At 51.6% G+C, this 27,710-nt stretch overlaps 1 protein-coding gene across 4 annotated transcripts in view; it reads left to right on the top strand.

Annotated features, from left to right (window-relative positions):
* The window catches only part of CRTAC1 (cartilage acidic protein 1), a 172,347-nt gene that overhangs the window by 101,083 nt on the left and 43,554 nt on the right, over positions 1-27,710 (top strand). For all 4 annotated transcript variants that reach the window (XM_043924925.1, XM_043924924.1, XM_043924922.1 and 1 more), the window contains exons 4-7: positions 7,814-7,950; positions 13,164-13,320; positions 22,665-22,799; positions 25,731-25,876. In XM_043924925.1, the coding sequence (XP_043780860.1) occupies positions 7,814-7,950; positions 13,164-13,320; positions 22,665-22,799; positions 25,731-25,876 (575 nt within the window). The remainder of the gene's footprint in view (positions 1-7,813; positions 7,951-13,163; positions 13,321-22,664; positions 22,800-25,730; positions 25,877-27,710) is intronic.

Raw genomic sequence — 27,710 nt, 5'->3', positions numbered from 1 at the left:
AAAAAAAAAAAATAGTGTATACGCCAGTCAAAATGGCTGCTATCCAAAAGTCTACAAGCAATAAATGCTAGAGAGGGTGTGGAGGAAAGGGAACCCTCTTACACTGTTGGTGGGAATGCAAACTAGTACAGCCACTATGGAGAACAGTGTGGAGATTCCTAAAAAAACTGGAAATAGAACTGCCATTTGACCCAGCAATCCCACTCCTGGGCATACACACCGAGGAAACCAGATCTGAAAGAGACACATGTACCCCAATGTTCATCGCAGCACTGTTTATAATAGCCAGGACATGGAAACAACCTAGATGCCCATCAGCAGACGAATGGATAAGGAAGCTGTGGTACATATACACTGTGGAATATTACTCAACCATTAAAAAGAATTCATTTGAATCAGTTCTAATGAGATGGATGAAACTGGAGCCCATTATACAGAGTGAAGTAAGCCAGAAAGATAAAGACCAATACAGTATACTAATGCATATATGTGGAATTTAAAAAGATGGTAATGATAACCCTATATGCAAAACAAACAGAGAGACACAGATGTACAGAACAGACTTTTGGACTTTGTGGGAGAAGGCGAGGGTGGGATATTCTGAGAGAATAACATTGAAACAATTATACTATCAAGGGTGAAACAGATCAGCAGCCCAGGTTGGATGCATGAGACAAGTGCTCAGGGCTGGTGCACTGGGAAGACCCATAGGGATGGGATGGAGAGGGAGGCGGGAGAGGGGATCAGGATGGGGAACACATGTAAATCCATGGCTGATTCATGTCAATGTATGGCAAAAACCACCACAATATTGTAAAGTAATTAGCCTCCAACTAATAAAAATAAATGGGAAAAAAAAAATAGTGTATAGAGCCCTGAAGCCTATTTCCTCAGTCCTAACACAAAAAGAGGTTCCTCAGGGACTAGGGCAGCCCTCCACTGGCTCCTACCCAGCTATTTATTTACTTTTAGTTTCTTCTGTACGGCAAAGTGCATCAGTTACATATATATCCACTCTTTTTAAAGTTCCTTCCCACTTAGGTCACCAGAGCATTGAGTAGAGTCCCCTGGGCTTTACAGCAGGTTCTCACTAGTCATCTATTTTATATATAATAGTGTATACATATCGATCTCAACCTCCCAATTCATCCCACCAATCTCCCATGCCACCCCTTCTTCCCCTCTTGGCAACAGTGTTTTTTCCTACATCTGTGACTCTGTTCTGCTTTGCAAATAAGTTCATCTCTACTATTTTTACAGATTCCATGTATAACCAATAACCGATACTACACATTTGTCTTTCTCTTTCTAACTTACTTCTCTCTATATGACAATCTCTGGGTTCATTCAAAGCCACTGCAAATGGCTTTATTTCATTTCTTTTTATGACTGAGTAATATTCCACTGTATATATGTACTATATCTTCTTTATCCATTCCTCTGTCGATGGACATTCAGATTGCTTCCAAGTTCTGTCTACTGTAAATAGTGCTGCAATGAACATCAGAGTGCAGGCATCCTTTCAAATCATGATTTTCTCTGGATATATGCCCAGGAGTAAGATTGATGTAGGTTGCTCTATTTTTAGTTTTTTAAGGAACCTCCATACTTTTTTACATAGTCCTCCCAGCTCTTTAATATGTGGGGTGGGGGGTGCTTTGCAGTCAGACCACAATTTGAGGCTCAGCATTGCCACTTAACAATCTTAGGTAAATGGCTTAAGCCTCTGAGCCCCAATTTCTCTCTCAAAGAGTCTATCTTCCTTACATGACTATGGAAAGGACCAACTGAGCTAATGTGAGTGAAGCACTAGGCAGAAGTTAATCAGATTTTCCTCTTCTCCCTGGGATGGAGGAAGGAAGACTGAGGTCTGAAATTATACTAGGGGCAGGGTGTGTGGGTGGGACACAGGGAAGCCTGGGTTCTTTCTTTTTTAAAATGTCCTTTTCCAGAGCCAGTTCTTTTTTCCCCTAGGGCCATCACTTCTTTGCTGGTTTTCCACTGAGTCTTATAAAGCATTTTATACTTAATGTCACAGTTGTCTTCTGGGGTGTGGCTTATTGCGGATTTGCAGTGGTCATGCCCTGTAATTACCTGGATGATGATGGTGGCGATCATGACGATGGTGGTGAGGAGGAGGAGGAGGAAGATAGTGGTGGTGATGGTGGTGATGGTGATGACAGTGTTTTATTGTTTATTGAATTTATTATGAGCCAGGTATTGTTCTAAGTACTTTGTTTACATTATCTAGTTTAATCCTCACAACAATCTGATAAATAGGCGGTCATTCTCATTATCACATTTTATACACAAGAAAAAGACAAATTCATGACTTGCCCAAGTTCAACCCACACCCGGGATGTTGCTGGCTAGCTCCTGACCCTGCTGCTTGGCAGTAATCTCTTTGCCTTAAGAATGTAGCTGAAGGCTGAGCCCCCACCCTACCATACACACTGCCCCACCCTTCTCTTTGCCACCGTTATCAGACTCAAGTCAGCTCATCTCCCGGGGTTGGGGGCAGCTCCTGAGGGAGGAGGCACTCAGGCTAACAATCCTTAGGAAGAGCCCTCTGTAACCCAAACTCACCCTCCCAGTGGCTCTAAGATGACTTCTGGGGGTCGAGTTGGGTGTGCAGATGACAAGATGGTGAATTGAAGATCATTTGCTTGATTGACACCAGTGCCCTCAATGCAGAACCTCTCTGTTTTCTATTTGTCTGGTGACTCCTCCACTTCTGTCCCTTCTTCTCCCTCCCACACCCAAATGTGCCTCCTTCCTGGGACTGAGTCTATGGCCCTGGGCCTTCCCTTTTACTCCAGTTCCAGCCTCCCTGCTCTGCAAACTGCCATCCGTCGTGTCCAGCAAGCTCTTGGGCATGCCTTCTTGGCCACCTTACGATCCCTGAAAATGCCAAGCTCCTGCTCCCAACCCAGCTGGCCTAATGCCCCGCTTCCCTCACTCCCCCACACCGTGGACTTACTCTGACCCTCCACACCTCCTGCCCTAGCCTCTGGACCCCAGCACTTCTCCCCACTTCCCCTGTTACTTCTCGTGCCTGAGCTACTACAGAAGTGGCCTCCCCACTTCACTATCTCCCCTGTGAGCCCACACCTCACTCCACTGCCAGGTGAATCTTCCAGAAACATTGTCTTCCCCAGATCAGAAACCACCCGTGCCTCCTTCGGCCTCAGTGCTGGATTAGCAGCTCTCTCCTGGCCTGCCTTGCTTCTCCTCCTGCCCCTGCACAAACCCCACCTCTAGGCAGACTCAGTGTCCCCTCTGTGTCTTTGTCTGTGTTTCCCTTCCTGCCCTTAGCACCCTCCCCCCTCCTCTCTACCTGACAAGCCGTGGGTGCAGTGCTCAGAAGTGCAGGCTTCAGAGTCAGAAAGACCTGGGTTTGACTCTGTCTGCACCACACACTAGCTCTTGGGAAATTAACCTCTCTGCCCCTCAATTTTTCCATCTGTAAAATGGGGCTACACTGCCTCTCAAGGCAGTGTGAGAATTCAGGCAAGATGATGATTGTTTAAAAAAAAAAAGTGCTTCATGCAGAGCCTGGCTATACTAGGTGCTCTGCACACTGGAGTTGTGCTATTGTTCCTCTGGTGCTTCACGTCCCAGTTCAAGTGCCTCCTCTGTCATGAAGCCCTCCCCGATCACTGTGACTGACTTCACTGCCTCTCCGGGATGTACTCTCCTATCATCTCTGTGGGACTCTGCTAGTTGTGGGATCATAAGCAAGTCCCCTTGCCTCTGGTGCCTCAGGTCCTTCATCTGTAAATTGGTCTTGAAAATAGTACTTACCTTGTAGGCTTGTGGCAAGTGTTAGTGAGTGAATGTGTGTGAAGCTCATGGCATATAGAAATCACCATAGGGATGTTAAGTAGTTTTATTTTTACTATAGTCCCATGGCATCTCCTTTTTGTAACCCTCCTGTGGGCTAATGAACTATAAGTGCCCCGAGTCAGGGACCGAGACTCCTACTTCCCTGGGGCCTCCCCAGCACGGGCAGGGAGTCGGGGGCCCTGAGCCTCCTCCACTGGGCCTTCCCAGTATCTTGCCACCTGGCACTTGCCACAGCTGCTCTTCCATTGGGCTGGCTTCCCAGGTGATGCTAGTGGTAAAGGACCAGCCTTCCAATGTAAGAGACATGAGAGACTGGGTTCAATACCTGGGTTGGGAGGACCCCTGGAGGAGGGCACAGCAATCCACTCCAGTATTCTTGCCTGGAGAATTCCCATGGACGGAGGAGCCTGGCAGGCTACCATTTATGGGGTCCCAAAGAATCAGACACAACTGAAGTGACTTAGCATGCACACACTGAGACCTTCAAAGCTCCCTTAGTGCCAACATGCCAGATTCTGGGTAGGATTGTTCCTCATAGGGGATGTGACCTCCAGAGCCCCGTACCCTGCCCTTGAATGCCCTCTGTTTCTCCCAGGCCTCTGCTTTCTAGGAATCTCCCCCCAGGACCCAGGAGAGGCCCTCTGCCCTCTCCTTCTCAAGCTGCTGACCCTGACTCAGTGAGGGACCCTAGGGCAGAGTGCAGTTACAAGGAGCCGGAAGGTGGGATTACGCACTGACATGGGCCAGGGGCCAGTGCTGGGTGTTTATTGCCAGTGCCATCGACCCGCACAGCTCGCTGTTTATCTGTCTTCCTGACACACCTAATTACCCAGGTTGCAGCTGCCAGAGCGTTTGCTCTTCCTAAATCACAGGCTCCCATCCCTCCTGTCGCCCAGGCCTCCAGGCCTCTGCCTGCAGAAGGCCTGCCATTGATTTTGCCGTTCCCATTTATGATCTACAAGGCTCTGCATCACTGTTGCACATTTTACCTTAATTAGTTTATTCTTTGGGGCGTCCCTGGTCAGCTCAGAAGCCAGGAGACTGGAACTAGGGAAGAGGCTAACAGTACGTGTCGCCCTAACGCCTCTGGCCACAAAGCCCAGCATCTGGCCTGATGTCAACACCCCAGGGCAGCAATTTGCACAGAACAGTGGTAGTTCTGCAGGATGCTAAGAGGTGAGCTGCAAAAAGGGGTGCCATGGCTGTATGTTTGGGAAAGCCTGGCTTACATGAAATTAAGCCTGTAATATACTGCAAGACTTTTCAAAGTTTTGATAGACTGGTGTCCATTGAGAATCTCCAAGTGGGGGGTGAAAGGTGCAGTCTTTCCTGAGCTCAGATAATCATGAAATCGTTTCCCCAGGCAGCTCAGAGAGACCAGATTCCACTAAACACACTTTGGGAAATGTGAGCAGGAAGAATCGGGGGTAATTAGGCAAATAGAGAGGGATCGAGTCACCCTGGGCTCGTTTTTTTCCTCTTGCCTAGCTAAGGCAGGGACTCAGAGGTTTGAGAAAGATTTCCCACTGTATGCAGAGGGGCCCATCAGAGGTCTGCAGAGCCCCCACTGCCAGAGCTGCTTCCTCACCCAGCCCAAGCTTTGGTTGAGTTTAATCTTGGTCAAATTTCAGGGGGAACTAGACAAGCTGAGGTGTAGTCTCAAGAGGCCCTGGTTTGACAGAGAAGGGCAAGGGTCGCTCGCTATTGTGAAGGCTGGGCATCCGGAAGCTGCAGGACCATCCTCAGAGGCCCCCCAGGCATTAGAAGGCAATGACAAGGCTGCCACTTGCCTGGGGAGTAGCCATGCTCCTCTCCTGCAGTCCTGAAACCCAGAACGCTCTGAAAGCCTCAAGTGCTTTTTTTAAGTTTGTGGGAAAGTGAATTGATAGCAAAACCTGTCCTGAGCTGATGTGAGCTATTTATGGGCTTTATTTATCCCACTTGGTGTGATATTCATATATTTCACTGCAGAAATATTAATGTGTTTAATTACAGGGTGCTGCCCTGGTTCCTGCTGGGGGTGTTATATAATAAACAGGGTGTGTGTTGTGTTACCTTTCTGAAATGTGAAAGGGAAAATAATCTAAGTTTCTAAACATATCTGTTCCCCAAGGATTGCAACAAGGGCCTTAGAGACCCAGGTGGTGCAGAGCAAACAGGGGCCACAGAGTTTTCCCCTGCAGTTCCTGCAGCCATGCTGGGAGTGGGGAGGCCAGCTGTTACCTCCAACTCTCAGATGAGGAAACCAAGGCCCTAAGAGAATAAAGAACTGGCTCGGACAAATGGGAATCAGAGCTGGACATGGGCTTTGGGCCGAGTCCACACCTGTGCTTCTGTCCTGATCGGGCTCCTCGGGAGCCCCAGTGAGCACCCACCCCCGGCCACGGCAGCTCTGGCAGACCCTTGGGAGCCCCAGTGGACACCACCCCCAACCATAGCAGCTCTGGCAGACCCCCAGGAGCCCCAGTGGGCCCCCAGCAGCCACAGCAGCTCTGTGCAGACCCTTGGGAGCCCCAGTGGGCATTCCCCCACCAGCCACAGCAGCTCTGGCAAACCCTGGCTTCGGCTCCTCAGCCCAGGTCTCCCCCACCACCCACAGACACCTGCAGGACTCCTGGATCTGCCTCCCGTTCCACTAGGGAAGGGCCTTCCCCTTCATGGGAACCGGTCTCTGCACGCCTGGGAGGGTCAGGCCAGGTGGCATGGCTCTGTCCCCCTGCCAGCTCCCCAGAGTCTGGCGAGTGTCCCTGGGGTCAAGTCCAGGCCCTACAGAGAATGCACCTTCCCCTGTGGGTCCCCGTGGTCTTAGGAGGGCCCCATGTGAGGCCACTCAGAGGGCAGCCTTTGTCCCCCAAGTCAGAGCCCCCTGAGGACCCTTCCATAAATAGCCCTCACCGAAACATGCTCACACTCATGCACTCACTGTCCTGTCATTCACTGTCACACTCATTCTCACACTCACTCAATCTCACACTTACGCTCACTCATTTTTACTCACACTCTTGTTCTCATACACCCACTTACTCCTGCTTATTCCTACACACTTTCACACACTCTCTCACACACTGAGACACTCTCGACACACCCCTGCAATGCAGGGCTGAAGTCCCTGAAGCACCTCAGAGGGCCCCCGTCTATGAAACCAGAATAGTCATTTCTGTCGAGGACCACCCCCAACTCTGGAGGGGCGCTGTGCTCAGCCTCTAACCTGAGTTATCTCATTTATCCCTCGAATTAAAGTAGAATGTAGTTATTATTGTTATCCCCACTTCCAAATAAGGAAACTGAGGCTCAAATTGCCCACAGTCAACAACTAAAATCTGGAAGAGTCTCTGTAGAACCGAGCCTGAGACTCAGGCCAGTTTACTCAAAACCCCAAGTTTTATCTGCCGCATCACCTGCTCCCCTCAGCCTGAGCCTGTTGCCTCTCCACTAACCCTCGCCCCATGAGTGCTGACCCCACTGCCATCCAGGTTTCTCAGGCTATTGGTGATACCCCTGTCAGAGCTCAACTCCCAGCCCCGCCCTCCATCTGGATTTCGAGACCCACCCACTGACCGGGACCATTTCTTCTGAGACCCACATCAGACTCTGACTGAGCAGAGCATGCAGCGAGCAGCTCCTAGAAAAATAGAGACATTCAAAATACTGGCGATCCCAGGATGTCCCTTCCTGATGCCAGAGAAGTGTGGTGCAGACTGTGAGATCCTGCTATTGAGGATCAGCTCTGACCCACACTAGCGGTCACACATCTTCCAAAGTTCCTGAGGCCTGGGCTGGCATCTTCATAAGCTTCAGTGTCTTCTCTCAACTGAGAATAACTGGGTGTCCCCAGGAGAGGGGTCACCACTGCCTGAGGGCTGTGAGGAGCGTTCACCGTGCAGCAGGTGACCCATCCACCTGTGGCCCCAACACCTGGGACAGGCACCCCACCGACCACCAGCCCTCTCTTCCCTCCTCTCTCCAGGGGTGGCCACGTACACGGACAAGTTGTTCAAATTCCGCAATAACCGCTGGGAAGACATCCTGAGTGACGAGGTCAATGTGGCCCGCGGCGTGGCCAGCCTCTTTGCCGGGCGCTCTGTGGCCTGTGTGGACAGGAAGGTGAGTCCAGGGGTACATGGCGGCCTGGGGAGAAGGGAGGCACCAGCAGTGTGATGGGCAGGAGGGGGGCCCCAGCAGACATCCCCAGACAGAGCATGGCTCCCAAGGGCAGAGCTCAAGGCCACTCCCATGGGGCCTTGCACATAGTAGGTGCTAACATACTTTCACATCCTTTCTCCCCTGAGGCCCTCCCGGCAACCAGGGGCTGTCATCTTTGTGTCTACTGGACAGAGGAGGGCACTGAACCCCAGCGTGGAGCAGGGACCTGCCTGAGGACCCACAATGAATTGGTGGTGTGGCTCAGACATGAATCAGAATCTGTCAGCTCTTAACCTTGTGTTCGTTAATTCAACTCAACTCATTTATGAAGTGCCAACTATGTGCCAGGCATTGAGCCATCAGGCCCCCTCCCCCATAAATATTTATGGAACAAACGAAGGCATAGCAAAGGGGCTCATGAGTGGGTGAGCGGAGGGTTGCCTGAATGTACAAGTACTTTAGTTAATCCAAAGCACCATTGATACTTTCCTGCCCTGCTGGTCCACCCGGCACACGGGTGCTCAACTCAAAGTGTCCGGGAGAAAGGCCAAGTGAGGAGGGAAGAAGCAGCTGCAACCATCCGTCCTGTGAGGGGGCCCCGCCCGGGCATCCCAGACAACCCAGCCAGAGCCAGAGCGTGGCATGGCGGTGATTTATCCCTCCTGTCACCTGCTCCCCTGCCGCCCCTCCTTGGCTTTTACAAAACATCATCACTAAATCAGGGACCCAGCTGCTGCCCAGCTTCCCGGGGAGCATCTCTGGCCCCCATTCTGGGAGCTGGGGCGAGGGGGCCAACTCGTTCGTTCGGGATTGGAGATGGCATCAAGGGGGTTGGGGATTCAGAGTGAATCTTCACAGCAGGGGCCTCCAGGCCTTGGGAAAAGGCAGGTGCCAGGTATAAATATTTATTTCTTAACAAGCTGGTGCTGGAAGGGCAGCCAAGCTGCGCTGTGAAGCCACATTTAGCCCTGACCTGAATCTGTGCCACCTGGACTCCCGCCTGGTGGGAGGAAACGGGGAGGAGGCTCCATGAGAGCCCCAGGGAGTGGGGAGGATCTGGGGGGTGGAGGGGCCACCAGGCCTGGCCTCTGAGAGGCCTCTTCCATCTCCTCCTGGCTTCTAGTCTCCTTAGCCCCTTCATGACCAGGGCGCCCCACACCCAGCTAAGGTGGGAACCTTCTCAGCACCGGTAGGAGGGTCTGAAGGTTAATCACAGAGAGACGCACTCTGTCCTAACAAGGTCACCTACACACCCACGCACGTAACCACAGAACAGAGGCACCATGTGAAGTGCAAAAAGAAAAAAGGGGGAAAAAAGACACTTTGGCATGAAGCACAGTAGGCAGGCACTTAGCGGCTCGCTCACTCCCTACTCAGACCCAGCCTCAGGGAACTAGAAAGCGCCCCCACGGTCTGTCTGCCGTCAGAAGAGGGGCTACTGTCTGTGTTCAGCCGCCACCTTGGCAACCCCCGAGGCCTGAGAACTGTGGAGAGGTCAAGGCCAGTGTGGCAGCTGAGAGACAGGGATGCAGTGTGGTGCAGGAAAACACAAGAGCAATCGTAAAAATAGGGATATAATATTAACATAACAAAACATTAATAATAATAGCTATTATGCTTATTAAACTAGCCCCGTGCCAAGCTCTGTGTTAAGTGATTTCCATTCACCATCTTACTGAATTTTCAAATAAGCCAATGAGGTAAATGCTGTCATTATCCCCATTTTACAGATAGGGAAACTAAGGCTTCTAACACTTAAGCAACTTGACCTTGTCACCATATAACAAATGACAGGCAAAGCCAGAGATTGAGTCCTGCCTAGTTGAAAATAATCAGACACCTTTTTACCTCCCTGCTACCTTGCCTTTCGGTAAACCTGTACCAAATACACATTTCTAACCACAGGTTCTATTACAGCCTTTGCCCTACAGCCCCTAGCTGGGGCTGTTGGGGTACCTGATTGGTGGTCTCTGGACCAACAGCATCAGCGTTGTTAGAAATGCGGGTTCTCAGGCCCCACCCTCCAGACCTATCCATCAGAACCACTGGGGGTGGGGTTTCAGCAGCCTGGGTTTCAACTAGGCCCAAAGGTGACTCTGATGTGTGCTAAGCTTGGGAGCTTTGCACCAGGTAAAAGTCTCAACCCCTACAGTGTGCTGTTCTCTCCCTCTCGCCTCTCAGCCCTCATCCGTTCTCTGTCTCCAACCTGGAACACTACTGCCCTTCGTCTTCAGCTGCCTCATCATTCATCCACCTTTCTGGATCCAGCCCAAAGCCAATCTCTTACAAGAAGCGTTCCCTGATCGATAATGATTATGCCTCATGTTTATATAGCATTTTTATCTTTTCAAAGTCCTTTCACATGCGTTGTCTCATTTCATCTTCTCAACGACCCTGCCAGGAAGCAGGGGGGCTACAATTCCCATGTAACACGTGAGGAGGTGCAGCCAAAGTGGGTGAGGAACCTGCCCAAGGACGTAGAGCCAGTTAGGGGCAGAGCTTGGACTAGGATCCAGACTGACAGCCCTAGACTAGTGGTTTTCAGGGTGTGGTTCTTGAAACAGCTGCACCAGCTTTACCTGGGAACTTGTTAGAAATGCAGATTTGAGGGCGCCCTCCAGACCCCCTGAATCAGAAACTCTGGGGATAGGACCCAGCATCCATGTCGCTTTCACTGCCACCACCACCCTGCCCCCTTCCTCCTGCCAGTTGATTCTGAGGTAGACTAGAGGATGGGTCCCACTGCCCTGGACCCAAAGCTGCAGAAACATCTTCCTTCCCCTGGAATCAGCTCCCCCACCCACAATTACTGTGGTCAAGTTCACATGTGAATTTCTGCAGTCTTCTATAACTGTAACACATCTACAATTTTTCTGTTTTGTCAACCCAATACACTGATGTAAGGAACTAGGTATAACCGCATTTTATAAATATCCTGATTTCTAGCAGAGTGCATTTCAGTTCATTTGGGCTTAATTGCCCATTTGTCGATGAGATTGTGAACAGCTGGTAGGGTCAGGCAGCGTCACGGTAAAGGCGCACTTTCCCCTTTGGCCCCATCCATTCACCCTTCATCCAGTCATTCCACACACGTACACCAAGCTCCTGGGATGGGCAAGAATCTTTCTAAGTTCTCCCTAACCACAAGTGATGTTGTAAAGCAGTGCAACTCAGGCTTCAGTTTTGCATAGGGATCATGTGGAGATCTTCTGAAAATGCAGATTCTGATTCGGCAGGTCTGGGCTGGAACCTGAGAGTCCATATTTCTAACATGCTTCCAGGTGACACTGATGCTGTTGGCCCAGGGACCGTTTTGAGTAACAAGACTCGGGTAGCCGAATCAGAATCTGCATTTTCACAAGATCCCCACATGATCCCTATGCAAAACTGATGCACTGCTTTACAACATCATTCAGGTAGCAGGCTAGAGACCCAGAGAACCAGAAATGAAGAGGCAGAAAAGTCTTTATAAACAGCTTTGCCACCTTCTCCAGTTTCCTGCCCCGACATGCCACATCTTCGTTTTATATTCTGGGAACATTGAACAAACTGTTTGTGGCTTCCCAACATATGATATATATCATTCTTTGTCTCATCTCTGCCTGGAAGGTTCTTTCCCCTCCACTTCAGCTGGCCGAGACTCCTCTTAGAAAACCTTTTCTGAACTTTCTATGGCCAGGTGCCCTTCCTCTGGGTTAGGAGCCCTTCTTCTGGGGAAACCCTGTACCCACTCTTAATCAGACCTGTAGTTGCTGACACGTCTGATTCCCCCAGGAGAGCCTGAGCACCTTCCTTGCTTCACCCACCTGTTAGCCCCAGGTGGCTCTTAATCAACTTCCCCGAATAAAATGGTTCCAAAGGGATAAAGTGACCAGTTAGGTGAGAGAGGGCTCTCATGGGACCACTGGGGAAGAAATAGAAGAAAGCAAAGAAGGCTGAACAGAGGACAGTGACAGGGCCCGCTGTGCTGTCTTAAATTCAGCTGTTTCTCCCAGGTTGTCTTGTGCTCATGGCTTCCTTTGTTGTTGTTGTTTTTAATTTTATTTTTTATTTAAGTATAGTTGATTTACAATGTTGTGTTAGTTTCAGGATACAGCAAAGTGATTCATCTATACATACATATATATATATATATATTTTTTTTTTTAGATTCTTTTCTCGTACAGGTTATTACAAAATATTGAGTATAGTTCCCGGTGCCATACAGTAGCTTGTCAGCTTCCTTAAAGCCAGACTATAAGCAACCTAAGGACAAAGACTTTGTCTGAAGTACATTTATAACCCAGGACCTTGCACATCGTTGGAGCTCAAGAAATATGTACTGTCTGATTAATTGGAGGGAAATGCTGCAAGGGATAAGAGGAAAGCTAGAAAACTGATTGAGAAATTGTGTGGATCTCTTGGGGGAAAGAAAGCATCCATTGAAGAAATAACACCATTATAATAACAGGCAGGAAAGAATCTTTCATCAGCCGTGTTTTGGACTAGAGAGGAGAATGACTACAGTAACAAGGAACTGGTGCCCAGGGCTTCTCCTGGATGCAAAGGGGGAAATATATATATATATTTGAGACACTGTTATAAAGGCAGAAGCAATATACAATTTCTTTCTGGTACAGGAAAAGCAAGGGGGTAGAAGTAGGAAGGAGGAGCCTGGCGTGGCCGAACCTCTTGTGCCATCCAAATTAAGGAGTGAAAAAGTATGGGGTGGGGGTGGGGGTGGGAGATGGCTCAGGAATTTGCTTGTCATCTTGGCTAGAGCAAGCTTGAATGGGAGAGAGAGAGACTGAGAATAATGGGAATTGGTAGATCAATCAATCAGCAAATATTTATTGAGCAGCTACCCTGGCTGGCAGCTGGAGAGAGCTCAGCTGGAGGGAGGCACATTAGAAAATTGTCTATAAAAAGGTGGTTGTGGGGGAGAGGGAGGGATGTTCTTCTGGAACAGGAGAGAAGGGGAAGCGCTGTGCTGTAGGACCCTGGGGGCACCCCACACTTCGTAGCCTCTGTGAAAAAGCACCTCTGGAGCTGTGTCGTGCAAGGTCACGCACGCCAGACCCCAGGAGCGGAGCCCCAACCCCGAGAAAGAGCTACGGTCCTGTAAGTGGAGGTGGGATCTGCTTCTGGGCCTACAGATGGTCCTGCTCACTGACCCTCCTTCCCTGCCTGCTCAGGGCTCCGGACGCTACTCCATCTACATCGCCAACTATGCCTACGGTAACGTGGGCCCTGACGCCCTCATCGAAATGGACCCCGAGGCCAGTGACCTCTCCCGGGGCATCCTGGCGCTCAGAGATGTAGCAGCTGAAGCTGGGGTCAGCAAATACACAGGTAGGCAGAGTGGAACGGGGCGGAGGGTGGGGTGGGGCTGTGAGCTGGAGGGGCCGGGGGCTGGGGCTAGGCTTCAGGCCCTGCAAGGCTGAGTCTAATTCATCAGAGACCACAGGAGAGGGTGGATCTGTGTCCCTAGGGAGGGAGAGTGAAGGTTTTATTCTATCCCACCACCCACAGACGGCTTCCTCCAAGGCTGCCTCTCCAGATGATGGGACATCTGGTGGGGTGGGCTTTGGCGGGCACAGTGGGTGACATCGGACATAGCCCAGAAGATCATCGCATCTTTTCTCTCCTTGGAACCCCTTACCCCATTCCCTGCTGTAACCCAAGTGATGGGTGAACAGGTTCTGTAGGAGAAAACTGACAAATCACAGAGGCGAAGATTTAAAGCATTTTTTATTGCCAAACAGCAGACGAAATTATTTACTTACACATAAGCAGCCAGGAATTGAGTGCTAAATCCCTAAGCTTCAGCTGGGTCCCGTCTCAGCTAACTGAGCTCAAAGAATTGTGTTCTTATTCCCAAACCTCTCCAGCACTTTTTTTTTAAGGCACGCTCCCCCCACATCTTTCAGGACGGGGGACCTATTGTCAGAGTCTCTGACAGGGAGATCTTTCTAGGGAAGGCTGTTTTTCTAATTCCAGCACGGCTGCTGACTAAACTCTGATAATCTGCCAATAGACTGCTGATGGCAGAGCAATCTAGTTCCTGTTTAGGATGCCAAAAATCAGGAAGCCAGAGCTGTACACAACTTCTCACGTGTACTGTGGCCTCATTGACATCCTACCTGCACCTTGAATGTAGAAATTCTCTGAGCGGTCGACCTTCCTGATATGTCCGTCCCAACTGGCACTACAGAATTCCAAGTGGCAGCCTACCTGGTTCCAAATCTGGGGGGCTGGAAGGATCCTTGAAGGGTCATCTGGGCCACTCCCCTGCCTTCAGCCACCTGGGTGGTGGCATAATCTCAAAGTCCTCCCCAGAAAGGGTTGTCACGGCCTCCCCTGAGTTTACGATGCCTTTCTCTAGCCAGCCCTCCACCTCAGTGAAAGGGGGAGATTGATGTTAACCTGTCTGACAAAGTTTGTGGGAACAAATGACTAGACAATAAAATAGTTTACACGACTCAAGCCCCATCAAAGTGTGCGAGAGCTCTGCATGGGAGCGAGCAGCATAGAGGCTGAGTGTCAGTAATAAACCATGTTTTCCTGGGAAAAGGAATAAACATGCAGGAGCTTCAGCCTCGACTTGTACAGTCAATTTTTCTGAATAGTTCCCAGTTCTGTGCACTGGGCTGGCTTGGCAATTAAGTGCCTTGATCTGCAGGAGAAGGAGGGTGGGCTGGGGAGAGAAAGCACTTGAAAATGATGAGCTGGAAGGGAGGCAAGGTCTGGGAGCGAGGGCTGTACACAGAATCAAAGAATTCATAAGGTTGCAGCAGGGTGCGAGCATGAGGGGACATTGTTCACGCTGGCGGGGCTGGCAGGGGGGCTGGCAGAACCAGGGGTGGGAAAGGAGCGCTGGCCGAACCAGGGATGTCTCCAAGACAAGACAGCTGAGGAGCACAGGTGGGGATGGGGGCACCCAGCAGCTGTGCCAGGCTGTACTGGAGGGACCGGATAGCGCAAGGAAGGGACAGCAGTTTCTGTGGAGCGTGCAGGCAGGCCGGGGCAGCTGGCATGCCCAGAGGACACGTTAGAGCAGCTCTGCAGATTTCCAAGAGCCATTTGGCTGACAAGAACCTATTTGGCCCACCAACTTACTGTTCTGTCTGCCCGCCTTCCCCAGCCCCCCCTTTCCCTGCCCGCCAAGCCCCCCAGCGCTACCCTGCAGCCCCCATAGTCACTGTTCACGACACATGGACATCTGGCTGGAAAACTAGCCCAGACACCCTCTCAGGAATGGACCCCAAAGGTAACGGCCACCACCAGAGCCCGGCCTGATTGCCAAGGCTCTGGCACATGGCCAAGGCTCAGCTCCAGGACGGTGCCCTGGGGCCTGGGAAAGATGTAGACAGTGAGGAGCAGGGCCTGAACAGGCTGGGAGGGAAGCAAGCCTCGGCCAGCTGCGCAGTCAGAGAGCTGCATGTCCCTGGAGCCAAGGCACACAACACCCATCTGCTGGATGGACCACAGAGGACCACCCGTTTGCAAAAGAACAAATCGAGGTCCAGAGAGGAGAAAGGACTTGCCCAAGGTCACACAGGAGGTTTGCAGAGACACTAGCACTTACAGCCCCAGCCGCTGATGCCTCACCTACCAGAATCAGCTGACCTTTCAAACGACCTCCAACTTGAGAATCCTGCTCCAGCCTGCAAGACAGGAGGGGCTGGTGAAGAAGAGGCGCACCCACCAGAAACGCAGCCCCAGGGATTGGCCGTCTGGACTTTAATTGCGACTCCCGGTTTTTCTGATTGAAACAGCTGCCTGGCCCGGGCTGCTCAGGGAAGCAGGGGGGTTGGCCCGGGCATCCCGGGCTGCAGGGCGGGCGGTGGCGAAGCCCACACCGGGCTGTCGGGCTCCGCGGGAGGGGGAGGGGAGGCATCCTCTCCTGACTCCCGATTCCGCCGCCGGCCGCCGCTCTGCTGGGTCACAGTGCCATCTAGCGGCCAGCGCGCCCGCTCTCGGGGGACTCGAGGGTCCCTGGAGGGCGGCGCTGCCCGAGCCTCCCATGCAGAGTTGAGCAGCGGCAAGACCACTCCCTGTTGGTTCCTGGTCCTCCTAGCCCCGGCTTCCCCAGCTGCCCGCAGCCTTTTGTAGCCTGAGCTGCCCTGCATGGGAATCCTAAGAACTAGTTCTCCCCATGGCCGAGGGCCTGTCAGGAACTCAAGGGGACCAAAAGTTTTGCAGCCGCCTCTATGGCCCCCCAATGATCTCAGACATGTCCCCAGGCCTCTCTGAGCACCTTGAATTAGCCCTCTAGCAGAACTGCTAAGTAGCCAGGGTCTGGAGCCAGAGTGCTGGGTGCAGATCTTGCTTCCACCATGTCCTCCTGCCCAGGCAATAGAGAGCAACTTAACCTCTCTGGGCCTCAGTTTTCTTGCCTGCAAAATGGGAATGTTGAAAGAGGTAAACATAGGCATGCCTGGCACAGGGCCTGGCACACAGTACCCACAAATGTGGCGGACATCAACACCCTCCTCTGGGGTTCTGACTGAGGGATGCTGGTCATTTCCCGAGTGTAGGGAGCACAGCCACGTGCTTTGTTGCTTAGTTGTATCCGACGCTTTGGGACCCCATGGGCTGTAGCCTGCCAGGCTCCTCTGTCCATGGGGATTCTCCAAGCAAGAATACTGGAGTGGGTTGCCATGCCTTCCTCCAGTGGATCTTCCCAATCCGTGGATGGAACCCAGGTCTCCCACACTGCAGGTGAATTCTTTACTGTCTGAACATAGTGGGGAAGCACAAAGCAAGTAGGACCAGCCCCTGCCCTGGAGGTTTTCTCCACGTGTCTCCCCGGCGTGTCCTCCAGGGCACAGGTGTGGGCATCTTTAGCCCTATTCCCACTGGAATCCCTCTATTCTCCCTTCTTCCCTCTGGACCCTGCCTCTCCCCACCTCTACTTCCTCCCAGGACCTCTGCGATTTGGCCTCACCGTTTTAGGGAGCATCCGTCCAGGCTGCAAGGTGGTGATTAAAGAAGCCTTAAAAGAAATTTGGAAAGAAAATGAAGGTGGATTTATGATGTTGGGTAGAGAGTTTTGCTGTTGGCTGGGAGTAGTGTAGAACAAAGCAGCGGGCAGATCTGATTTATAGAAAGTCATTATTGGAGGAGACAGAGATGCCTAAAGCCCAGCTGAGGCCTTCTGGCGGATCCCCACCAGCCAGCTCCAGAGAAGGGGCGGTAGCCTGGGGACCTCAGAGCCTCCCGGGTTCCCAGGCGGGTGCTAGCCTTTCAGTGGGAGTGCAGCCAAATGTGTCAGCTAGGGACAGGCAAGGCGAGAGTGACAGACTCCTCAGCCAGGGCCTGGGACCCCCAGGGAGTGCAACCACAGGCCTACCAGGGGTACCCAAAGCCCCAGCCAACACAGAGTGTCAGATGCATTAGATGATTGACAAGAAGGGACATTTTTTTTGTTTGTTTAAAGCAAGCACAGATGTATTACAGAATACAAATGCAATCTTGATATGCATTTTCTTCAGCTAAAACAACTGAGTTTTTTTTTTTTAATGTCAAGCTTATTATGGCTGGCCATTCTGGGGCCTTATCAGGAGTACAGACCCCTCTTCTACGGAGAGGGAACTCGAGTAGAAATGTTTGAGAGTGCCCTATGGGGAGAGGGTGGCTCTGGAGTCACTCAAGCATGGGTTTCAGCTATGATCCATTGCCCCTTAGCTGAGATTATACCTCTGTGAGCTTTGGTTTCCTTACCTAGAAAATGGTGAGGTGAGGTGAATCACACAAAACCTAGGACACAGGACTGAACCACACAGCATCTCTTCCTGCCCCTCCTTTTCCTGTCCTCTCTTCTGAAATAGGTTCTTCCAGCCCTGCCTGGGGACAGGGCAGGGGAGCATAAAGAGAAGAAGGACTTCCCTCCTGCACCCACCAGGTGCCCAAGGTTTGAAAATCCCCACCCAGCAGACACGTGATGCAGGCTGTCCTCCTGCCCCTCCCCACCCCCTCAATTTTCTGCAAGGACTGGCTGGAGGGATTAGGGACGAGTGGGAATATCCTTGTCTAACACCCTTTATACTGGCACACTCCCCAGCACCTGGGTCACAGGGTCAGCGGTAGCAACACCAGCACCAACACAGTATTATTGTGTTAGAAGCTTCAGGAAATTTGGGCTGTTACCATCCTGCCCTTCTCACACCTGTTCAACACACACACACACACACACACACTGTTCATTCCTCCACCCCTTCATGTTCCACTGCTTTGCTACTCTTTTAATATCTTGGGCGCTCTTGGCAGCCTGCAGGCCTTAGCATCCACTGGAATTATTAATCAGCAGAATAATCCCACAGGTCCAAGTTCCCTGTCTGACAGCCTCACTGCAGAGCCTCCATGGTGCGGACTGTGAATGGGCCCAGGAATCCACTCCCAGCCACAATTATCCTGAGGTCCGACTTGAAGGATGCCCTGAAAAGTAGAGCTGGAAGGAGCCTTGGAGACCTTCTCAGCCCACCCCCACACCATTTCGCAGGGAGGGAGACCAAGGCCTGGCGGGCACACTCCCCAAGTTCCTGCCGCTCCAGGCAGACCCTGGGGGCTCTTCCTTAGCACAGTGAATCGTGCGCCTCTTCATCCCGGCCCCTCTGCTGTACTGTTTGGGGTGGTGGAGCAGCAAGCCCCCAACTTCCTACAACCCCTCTTTCCCTTCCCTACCCTCAGCCATGAGGGCTGCCCTCATGTGGTTTGAGAGATGGATTGTTGTTGTTCAGTCGCCCAGTCTTGTCCGACTCTTTGCGACCCTAGTGGACTGTGGCACGCCAGACCTTCCTGTCCCTCACCATCTCCTAGAGTTTGCCCAAGTTCACATCCACTGAAGCAGTGATGCCATCCAGCCATCTCATCCTCTGACACCCTCTGCACCTAAATTGGACTTGGGTCTGCATCTCCCAAGTGTAAGGTTCAGAGGTTTAGGGGTGAAGTTCTTAAGGGTGAGCAAAGCTTGCCCCGTGGGCTCAGACCCACGGAGCTGACCATCAGGGGGGTGCCTGAAACTGACTGGAGAAAGAGGGGACCACAGGAAAGCATTTTCTCCTGTGACCCTCTCTCCCAGCCAGTCTAGTGGGCAGAGTGAGAAGCCTTCGGGGAGGGGTGGGGAGGGAGCTGCATTCATACTCAGCAGCAGAACAAGGAGGTCTCTGAAGCTTGAGAGTGTTGGCAAAATAAAGGGATATTATTCTCCCAGCAGGTGGGAAATAGTGGCACTAATGAATCTGTGACACTTGACGTTTTCCAAGGTACCTTCCAAATACCAGCTCACTTAATACTTATGACAGCCTGAGAAGGGGTTATTATTATCAGTCTCAAGTTATAGATGAGAAACCAGATGCCTGGAAAGGCTCAGTGACATGCCCAAGGTCACACAACTCGAACTTCCTGACCACCACCCCCCCATCTTTCCCACCACCAATGCGCCTTTCTAGCCCCAACTGCAGAGCCGCATGCCCCCAAGAGAATATTCTGGCCTCAAGTATAAAATAATTAATTGATGTAAAGTGGAGTTTAACTCCCTATTGGGACATCATTTTCCAAGGCTGAATAAAGATGTTCCTAACTGCCCTGGGGTAGTCCCATAGGGTGTGTGCTAAACCTCAGAGGCCACGAAACAGGGTGGGTGTGACAGAGAAGATGGGGAGAAGTCAGGGAAAGAGCTAGTGGAGAGAGCAAGGTCTAGGCAAGATACTTGCTGAATAACGGGCCTCTGTCATTGACCGGGCATGGAGTGGGAGGGTCAGGCTACACTTAAGATGGATGGATTTTATTGGTCCGAAGAGCCCATACACGATGGACCTGGGAGTAGAGTTCCCCTTTCAGCCTCAGAGAGGGGTACAGGTACCTGGCTGCCCCTGCTTCAGATCCCCTTAGACCCTCCATCCTGAGTCTGCTACAGCTGGTGCCCAGGAGGCTAGCTCCCCAACTGTCGACTCACCTGCTCCCCAACTGCGTGGTGAACTTGCCAAGAAGGAGTTGTGGGTAACATCTCTGTTATGGTCCAGTTGCCATGGCAATAAATTGTCACTAATTAGTAGTGTGGTTACCATGGCAATTTTCTAGTAATTACAGGTTACAAATGGTGCAAGGCTTCAACCCAACCCAATTAGTTAATTAGAAAGATTTAGAAATTTGTCCAAGAGGGAAATAACCTGCTTTGGAGAAAATGAAGGGAATGTGTCACAGCTTGGGAATCAGAGGCAGAGAGGAAATTGGAGGATGCTGTAGCGGGGGAAGAAGGATGGAGTTGCAGGGCAGCAAGTCCTGGAGCCCCACCTGGAATTGTTGGGGGTCCAGACAAGATGGAGGATTTCTCACTGAAGCCTGCTCCTGGGCTGGAGTCTGGCAAGACAAGGGCAGGGCCAGCAACCACTTAGCGGCAACTCCTTGAATGGGCAGAAGAGGTGCCCAGGTAGTAGCCTAACACCCTTCCTGCTGACTTAGGAAAAGAAAAGCATCTGAAAGCCCCATGCATGGCTCTCCTAGTGAAAATGCCTGCCCTGTGCAACTTGGATGACACTTCCTAGAAGCATTGTGGATTCAATGACTCTGCTTTCATGAGGCTTGGGCTCTCCTTGAGAGTTAATTAGATTACCTGGGAGGAGTCGGGAGGCACAGGGCCCAGAATGTGTTAACAAGGAGCCCTACAATGACCCCTGTAGCAATGCCATTTGCCCCAGTTTGTTCCCTTGCCCCCAAAGCTGGCCCCTGGTGGTCAGGCTCCACAGGTGAGAAAGGTCCCATGATTTCCTCCAAGGACAAATCTCAGAGAAGAGAAGGGCCTGGAGACCAAGAGAACCTCCATCCCAAATTCAATTCAGTTTAGTCACTCAGTCATGTCTGACTCTTTGCAGCCCCATGGACTGCAGCATGCCAGGCTTCCCTGGCCATCACCAACTCCTGGAGCTTACTCAAACTCATGTCCATCAAGTCGGTGATGCCAGCCAACCATCTCATCCTCTGTCGTCCCCTTCTCCTACCGCCTTCCATCTTTCCCAGCATCAGGGTCTTTTCAAATGAGTCAGTTCTTCACATCATCCATAGTGGAAACCTCTGCCTTGTCTGGAGGTGGCTAATGAGGGAGCTTGACCCAGCATCAGTCAGGTCCGCTGAGCTCTCATTTATTTATTTTTTTTAAATCACATTCTTCTGAGTGCCCTAATAAACTGCTGTTATTGTACTGAACAGCCCTTCAAAGTGGTACTTTCCAAACTTTCCCATGCACATAAACCACCCAGGGATCCTGTTAGAATGCAGGTCCTGATTGGGTGAGTAGGCACCTGAGATTTTGCATCTCTGACAAGCTCACAGGTGACACGCCTGCAACTGGTCCATGGACCTGACTCTGAGTAGCAAGGCTGTAGGGCTCGCAGAGACCTTTCCCATCATTTGATCCTCTTAGTTTTCTCACCTCATTTGATCCTCTCAAAAGGCCTGAAAGAGAAAAGGCAGGTCACACTATCTGCATTTTATAGATGAGAATACTGAGGTTAACCAGGTAACATGAATTGCCCAACGTCAAAAAAGCCAAGCTGGGACTAGAACCCACATCCTGGTTGTGGTCACACTATTTGCCGCCCTGAACTTGGGGTGGGGGTGGGGCAGAGGGAAGGCTTTCAGGGCTTTATTTGAAAATCATTGGTTGGGGGTGGTTTGTTCAAGATATCTTAAGATTGGACTTGGTGACATGTCCACATCGATCTTGGGCACTTCAAACCCTAACATAGAGCTGGTTTTCTTTCTTTTTTTCCTTAAAAAATATACACTTTATTGGATTTTTTCCTTTCAAACTGCAGAAGCAATTCTTGTTGCAATAAGCCAAACAATACAGACAGTCCCCAAAAAAGGCAGCCAGTGTGAACAGCTCAGGGTGTGGCCTTCCCCACTTTTCCCAAAACTCAAGAACAAGTTTGCACAAACATATATTCAGGAATATCATTTGTTTTCCTTTTGAAAAATAAAAACAGGATCATATGATACCATTACTTGGCAAATTGCTTTTTCATTTAACAATATGTCATGGGCATTCCTCCAAGTCAATATTATGGATCTACACAGTCTTTTTAGCAGCTGCAGGCTGGCCGTCATATGGATGCACTGTAATCCATTCAGCATCCCTATTGATGGACAGACAGGCAGGTGCTCACATTTGTTTCCTACATCAGTCAAAGCAAAGGAGGCATCCTTGTACCTGTGCCTGGAACCTATTTCTCTAGGTCCTTAGGATGGGAACACACCCAGTATATTGACCAGCATAGATGCAATCAGGGTAAGGCAGGGGGCTGTCAGGGAATCTGTGACTTAATCAAAATGTTGTCAGCAGAGGTGAGTTTAGGAGTAGAATTCAGTCACCGAAGGGAAGGGAAAGCTCTGCATGGTGGCCTGTGTTCCTCAACTCATGGACTCATTCCGTGGGCAGTAAGTGACTCTGTCTTGCTCCTCACTTGCCTCACCAGCAGTGCAGCCACCCACCACGTCGGTTTATGGAACCATGAGCCCAGATCTGGGCTCCAAGAAGCATCATAAATATCAGAATCCCCCTTCCCCAGGCTCCTTGGGGCATCACCATTGCAGCTTCTCTAGGGCTCCCCGCCTGCCTCCAAGGCCTCCCCCATCCTCTACGCGGGCCTGGGGCTTTGATTCTTCCGCTTAGTGAAGGTCAATGTCCTCTCCAGGGGGCCGGGGCGTCAGCGTGGGCCCCATCCTCAGCAGCAGTGCCTCGGATATCTTCTGTGACAATGAGAACGGGCCCAACTTCCTCTTCCACAACCGGGGTGATGGCACTTTCGTGGATGCTGCGGCCAGCGCTGGTGAGTGCAACCTCTGCCCTGTGCCCCCCACCCCCACCCACAGGGGACTCTGGGCTGCCCTGCTCCCTCCAGGCCCCACAGGCCCCAGGGAGAGAGAACGAGTCACCGTCTGCACAGCTAATGTTGCGTGTCACCTCTAATCCCACATCCATCTTAAACATTCAGCTCAATCTAGTGACCAGTAATTGAGCCCCTGCTAAGTGTCAGGCTGGTGCTAAGAGCTGGGGACCCTGACTTGAGTAAGATCACCCTACCCCACTCTCACCCCCCATATACAAGGCACTGAGGATCTAGAGGGGGAAAGAGACAAGTAAATGAATAGCTATAGGAAGAAGCAAAGTAAAATCCACCCAAAGTAGTATCAGGCTCCCAGCCCTGCTCCCCTTCCTCCCTTTGAGCTCATCTGTCCTCTGCCTCAGGGCCTTTACACCTGCCAGTTCTCTCTACCTGAAGTGCCCTGTCCCCCTTCTCTACCTGCAGAACTTCTATTGGTCCCTCAATACTCATTCAGATATTGTCTGTGAAGCCTTTCCAGCCTCCCTACGTGCTGCCTGGCTGAGACTGCACCCCCCTCCTCTGTGTTCCCACTGCCCTGCGGGTACCACTCACTCAGGCTCCTACACCACTATAACCATCTGTCTGTGTCTACAAGGACTGGGACACATAATAAAAGCTTGTGGACGTAATCAGTCTGCCCTTCAACTACTTCTCCCCACCTGGTACCTCCCCCCACTCGCCTTGCCCAGGAACGGGAGGTTTGATTTCTCCTCCTCTCGGCAGTATAGAGACAAGCTCCAGTCTCCAGGAGAAGAGGTGAGCGGGGATGTAGACACATAGATCAAAGGTCCTACAAGCTCCAGCTAGTGCTGACAGCTAGCATCCAATCCCTGAGCAGGTACCAATCCATTCTCTGTGACTTAACTGCCCTTCCAGCGCTCTGCTCCAGAGTTCCCATTTTGAACACCCCACCAACGCATCCTTGCAGCCGATCAGCTCCCCTTGTCTCCTTCTCCGGGCAAAGCTAAAGGTGGAGGCAGCTCCCCGGCCTGTCTTCCTACCCAGCTCACCTGCTGTACACTCCGGCAGCAAATTTTCTCATTGCTGAGAAATCATAAATGAAGGGGAGGTGGTGGTGGAGTAAACCGAGAGGACTTGATAAGGTGTTAAAGAGATGGAAGCAGAGGTGAACGAACAAGTTGGAGTGGGGGAAGGTATCAGGCGGGAAGAGGGAGGAAAGGTGCTAGGCCCGTAATTGAAAGTCAGAGTGATTGCAGGGGTTTAACAAGACATGTCAAGAGGGCATTCATCACCCAAACAGATGCTGCTGTGAAGTGCAGCCTGGCACCGATTATTCCCGTGAAAGGGAACCAACTCTTTGTCAAGGTGCCTCGTAGATAGGAGAGAAATGGGGCAACGCAGAAGGCCACCAACATTAGAGCTGGGACATTTTATGGAGAATTAATGAGGTATTAATCCTAGAGGTTGGGGGTTGCCCCCATTCTTTTGCAAGCCCTCTTTCTCAAGCCTGGGTCTCCCTGCCTCTTCTGCCCGACCCCCACCCATTCTCCAAATCCTTCCCTCCCCCAAGAGAGTGATCAGCCCCTAAGGCTCCCAGGGCAGATCCCACCTTGCCTTCTCCTGGCCCGCATCTCAGATCTCCATGTTCGCAGCTGGCAAGAGCTACCTGGGTCCTGGGTCCGTGATCCCCACCCCCCATCATACTATCATTTCACCTGCCAATGGCAGTTTGTCCTCCAGAAGACTCAGCGTGGGTGTTTAGAGCTGGCCTCTCCTGCCTCTCAGCTATGCACTTGGCTTGAGGGATCGTGTCTGCCAAGGGGCAGCCAGGCGGTCAGGCCACCCCTCTGGGCAAAGCCACTCTCTGTCCTCCCCGAGGATCAGCTCAGTCCCACTGGCCCCTGGCAGATGCAGGCCCAGCGCAGACAGGTGACACTGGACATACAAGCTTCCCCCACAGATCTCACAAGGCGAACTGTGGTTTTCTCAGTCACGGAGCAGTTATTTCCTCTGCTGTCACCCAAGTCCCCGATTGCCTTCTGTCAAATTATTTATGTCTCTTCATTCAGTAAGTATTTACAGAAAACTGCCAGATCACCACAGACACTGAGATAGATGCTATGGAAACACAGATGAACAAGAAGACAGACCCTGACCTCATGGAGCAGAAGGACTAGTAGAAAAACTGGACCCTGCAATGGAACATAATTGCACCTGTGATCCGCACAATGGAGGAGAACGGGAGGCTGCTGGGATGAATAGCAGGGTGGGTGGGAGGGCCTGATTTTATGGGAGTGATCAGGGAAGGCTTTCCTGAGGAGGTGACATTATAGCTGAGAGCAGAAGAGAAACAAGGAGCCAAAGTAACCATGAGCTTGGGAAAGAGCATTCTACGAGAAGAGATCAGCTTGAGCAAAGGCCCAGAAGCTGAAAAGAGCTTGGTTCATTTGAGGAATGAAAGGAATCCTGTATGACTGGTGCTTGTGAGGAAGGCGAGATAAAGACAGATAAGGTGGGCAGGAATTTGAACTTGACTCAAGAGCACTGGGGAATCACTGAGATTTAAGCAAAAGAGTGATGATCAACTCAATGTATCCCCATGTCAGGGGTGTCTGGGGAAGGCTTTAAGTCCTCCAGGATCTCCACAAGTCTCCTTCCCCAAAGTCATGCTACCCCAAAACCAAGTTAAAAGTGGTACTTTCAGGGCAGAGGCATCCTGAAAACAAGTCTCTGGTTCTCTCTGCAACAAGACGGCTTCCCTGCTTCTACTCTTGTGGAGGAATCAGGACACAATGAGGTTCACCCTCCCTGGTTGTTCTCCACACCCCCCCACCACCACCCCCGACCTCCGGCAAGGCAAGTGTCTGTGGAACCTACAGGGCTGCCCCTGAGGGCTCCTGCCTTTCCTCCTAGGTGTGGACGACCCCCACCAGCACGGGCGTGGAGTTGCCCTGGCGGACTTCAACCGTGATGGCAAAGTGGACATAGTCTATGGCAACTGGAACGGCCCCCACCGCCTCTACCTGCAGATGAGCGCCCACGGGAAGGTCCGCTTTCGGGTAAGAAGGGGCCTCTCCCCCACTTCCCCACCCTCTATCCGCCCGTGACTCCCACCAGGGTGAGCAGGCTCTGCAGAGCCTGGGGGCAGGGTGGCCACAGCGAAGGTGACATCTGGCCAGCTGGGGCTGCTGTGCTGTCCATAGGGTCCAGAGCATGGTCATTAACAGAGGAGAGAGAACAGCCCCCAAGGTGGGTCAGGGCAAAGGCCCCATGAGAGGGGTTTCATTGTCTGAATTGGGATCGCTTCTCCCATAGCCTGGGCCTGAGCATTTCAAATTGAGGCTCAGGCCAAGGGTACAGTGGGAGTGAGGGTCAGTGTAGGTTGAGGTCACAGAGCTCCCAACAGCTGCCCCCTCTGGCCAAACAGCAGGTGGTGGGCAAGGTGTTGTCAGACCCCTCTCTGTGCCCCCTCTCTGAGCTATCAATGGTCTGTGATGCCGAGAATTCCTCAGAAAGACTGTTCGGTGGCAGGAAGGGAAGTGCCACCAGACTAATGAGCTTGAGATTGGGCCTTTCTCAGAGAAGGTGATGCAGGGCATGGGACGGTTGGAGATGCTCTCCAGGAGTCAGGATGGCTCTGGAGGTACGTAGTATTGCCAAAAGCCCCCAAGGGAGCAAGAAACTTGATGGTCCCAGAGAAGTCTCCAGGGACCTTCTCTCTGAGGGGCCACCACAAGCCCCCTCTCTGAAGGTAGCCACCTCGGCGTGTTCAGGTCCAGCTGCTTTCTCCCTACAGAGGCGTGAGACCCAGGCTGTCTGGGTGGGGAGGAGGGACACCCTGAACTTGGGACAGCTGATCCTAGGATCCTGGGTGATTTTCATCTCTGTTCAGCTTTTTATTCTAACTCAGTTCTCAACCAGGGGTGATTTTGTCCCCACCCCAGGACATTTGATGATGTCCGGGGACATTATCAGTTGTCACAGGTGGGATCGGGTGCTACTGGCATCTTATGTGCAGAGGACTGGGTGCTGCTAAACATCCTATGAGGCACCTGAGAGTCTGCAACAAAGAGCGATCCAGCCCCAAATGTCAACCAACCCTCTCGACAGCCCAGCCCAGAGCTCACAGGAGCAATAACAATAATAATAATAGAGGCCCCATTTATCAAGTGCCTTCCGTGTGCCAGGAGCTGTGCTAAGCATCTTACATACATTATCTTGGAAGCCCAGGCATCCAGCTGGGGCAACCCCAAGGGGCCTGTGTAGGTTTCCATTTTTACAGAATCAATAGAATAATAACAACTTCAAGGTCCTGAAGTCTCTTTGTTACCAGCTCTCATGACCCTGTTCAGCCCACCCTCGACAGCTGGCCAGGCTCTCAATCAGCCTCGTGACTGTATTGATGGGGACAGCCTCCCTCCCTGGGCAACCCAGAGCAAGCAGCTCATTCCTGCCACCAGGGGAGAGGGCCTGAAGTAGGAGGCCTGGAGCCAAGGGGCAGGGGGCCACCCCAAGAAGCCCCCATGTGCCCTTCCCAGTTCACCCTACATGGGCCCTGGGATTTAGACAGGTTCCTAAGTCTTTAAGTGACAAACCCACCTGGAATGGATATTCTGTTCAGAAATAAAAAAAGGTCTCCCAACACAGCTCTTCTTCTATTTAAAAGTCCCATACATGGGACCCTGTGCCAGGTCCACCAAGGCCCTGTCAGCACTTCGAGGTCCCTGCTGGGCTATCCTGGGTCTGGGGTCTCCTCATGAGCCCTGGGCAGAGGTATCTGATACTGCAAGTCCCAAAGTGGATGTCTCAAGGAAAAAAAAAATCAAAAGACTCCAAGAATAAAGGTAATAGAGGCAGCAATACCCAGCTGAAGGCCACTTCTGCCGCTTTCCA

This window comes from Cervus elaphus, chromosome 15, assembly GCF_910594005.1.
Source record: "Cervus elaphus chromosome 15, mCerEla1.1, whole genome shotgun sequence".
NCBI lineage: Eukaryota > Metazoa > Chordata > Mammalia > Artiodactyla > Cervidae > Cervus > Cervus elaphus.
Note: the sequence above shows the minus strand (reverse complement) of the source record. Positions and strands in the feature narration are given on the sequence as shown.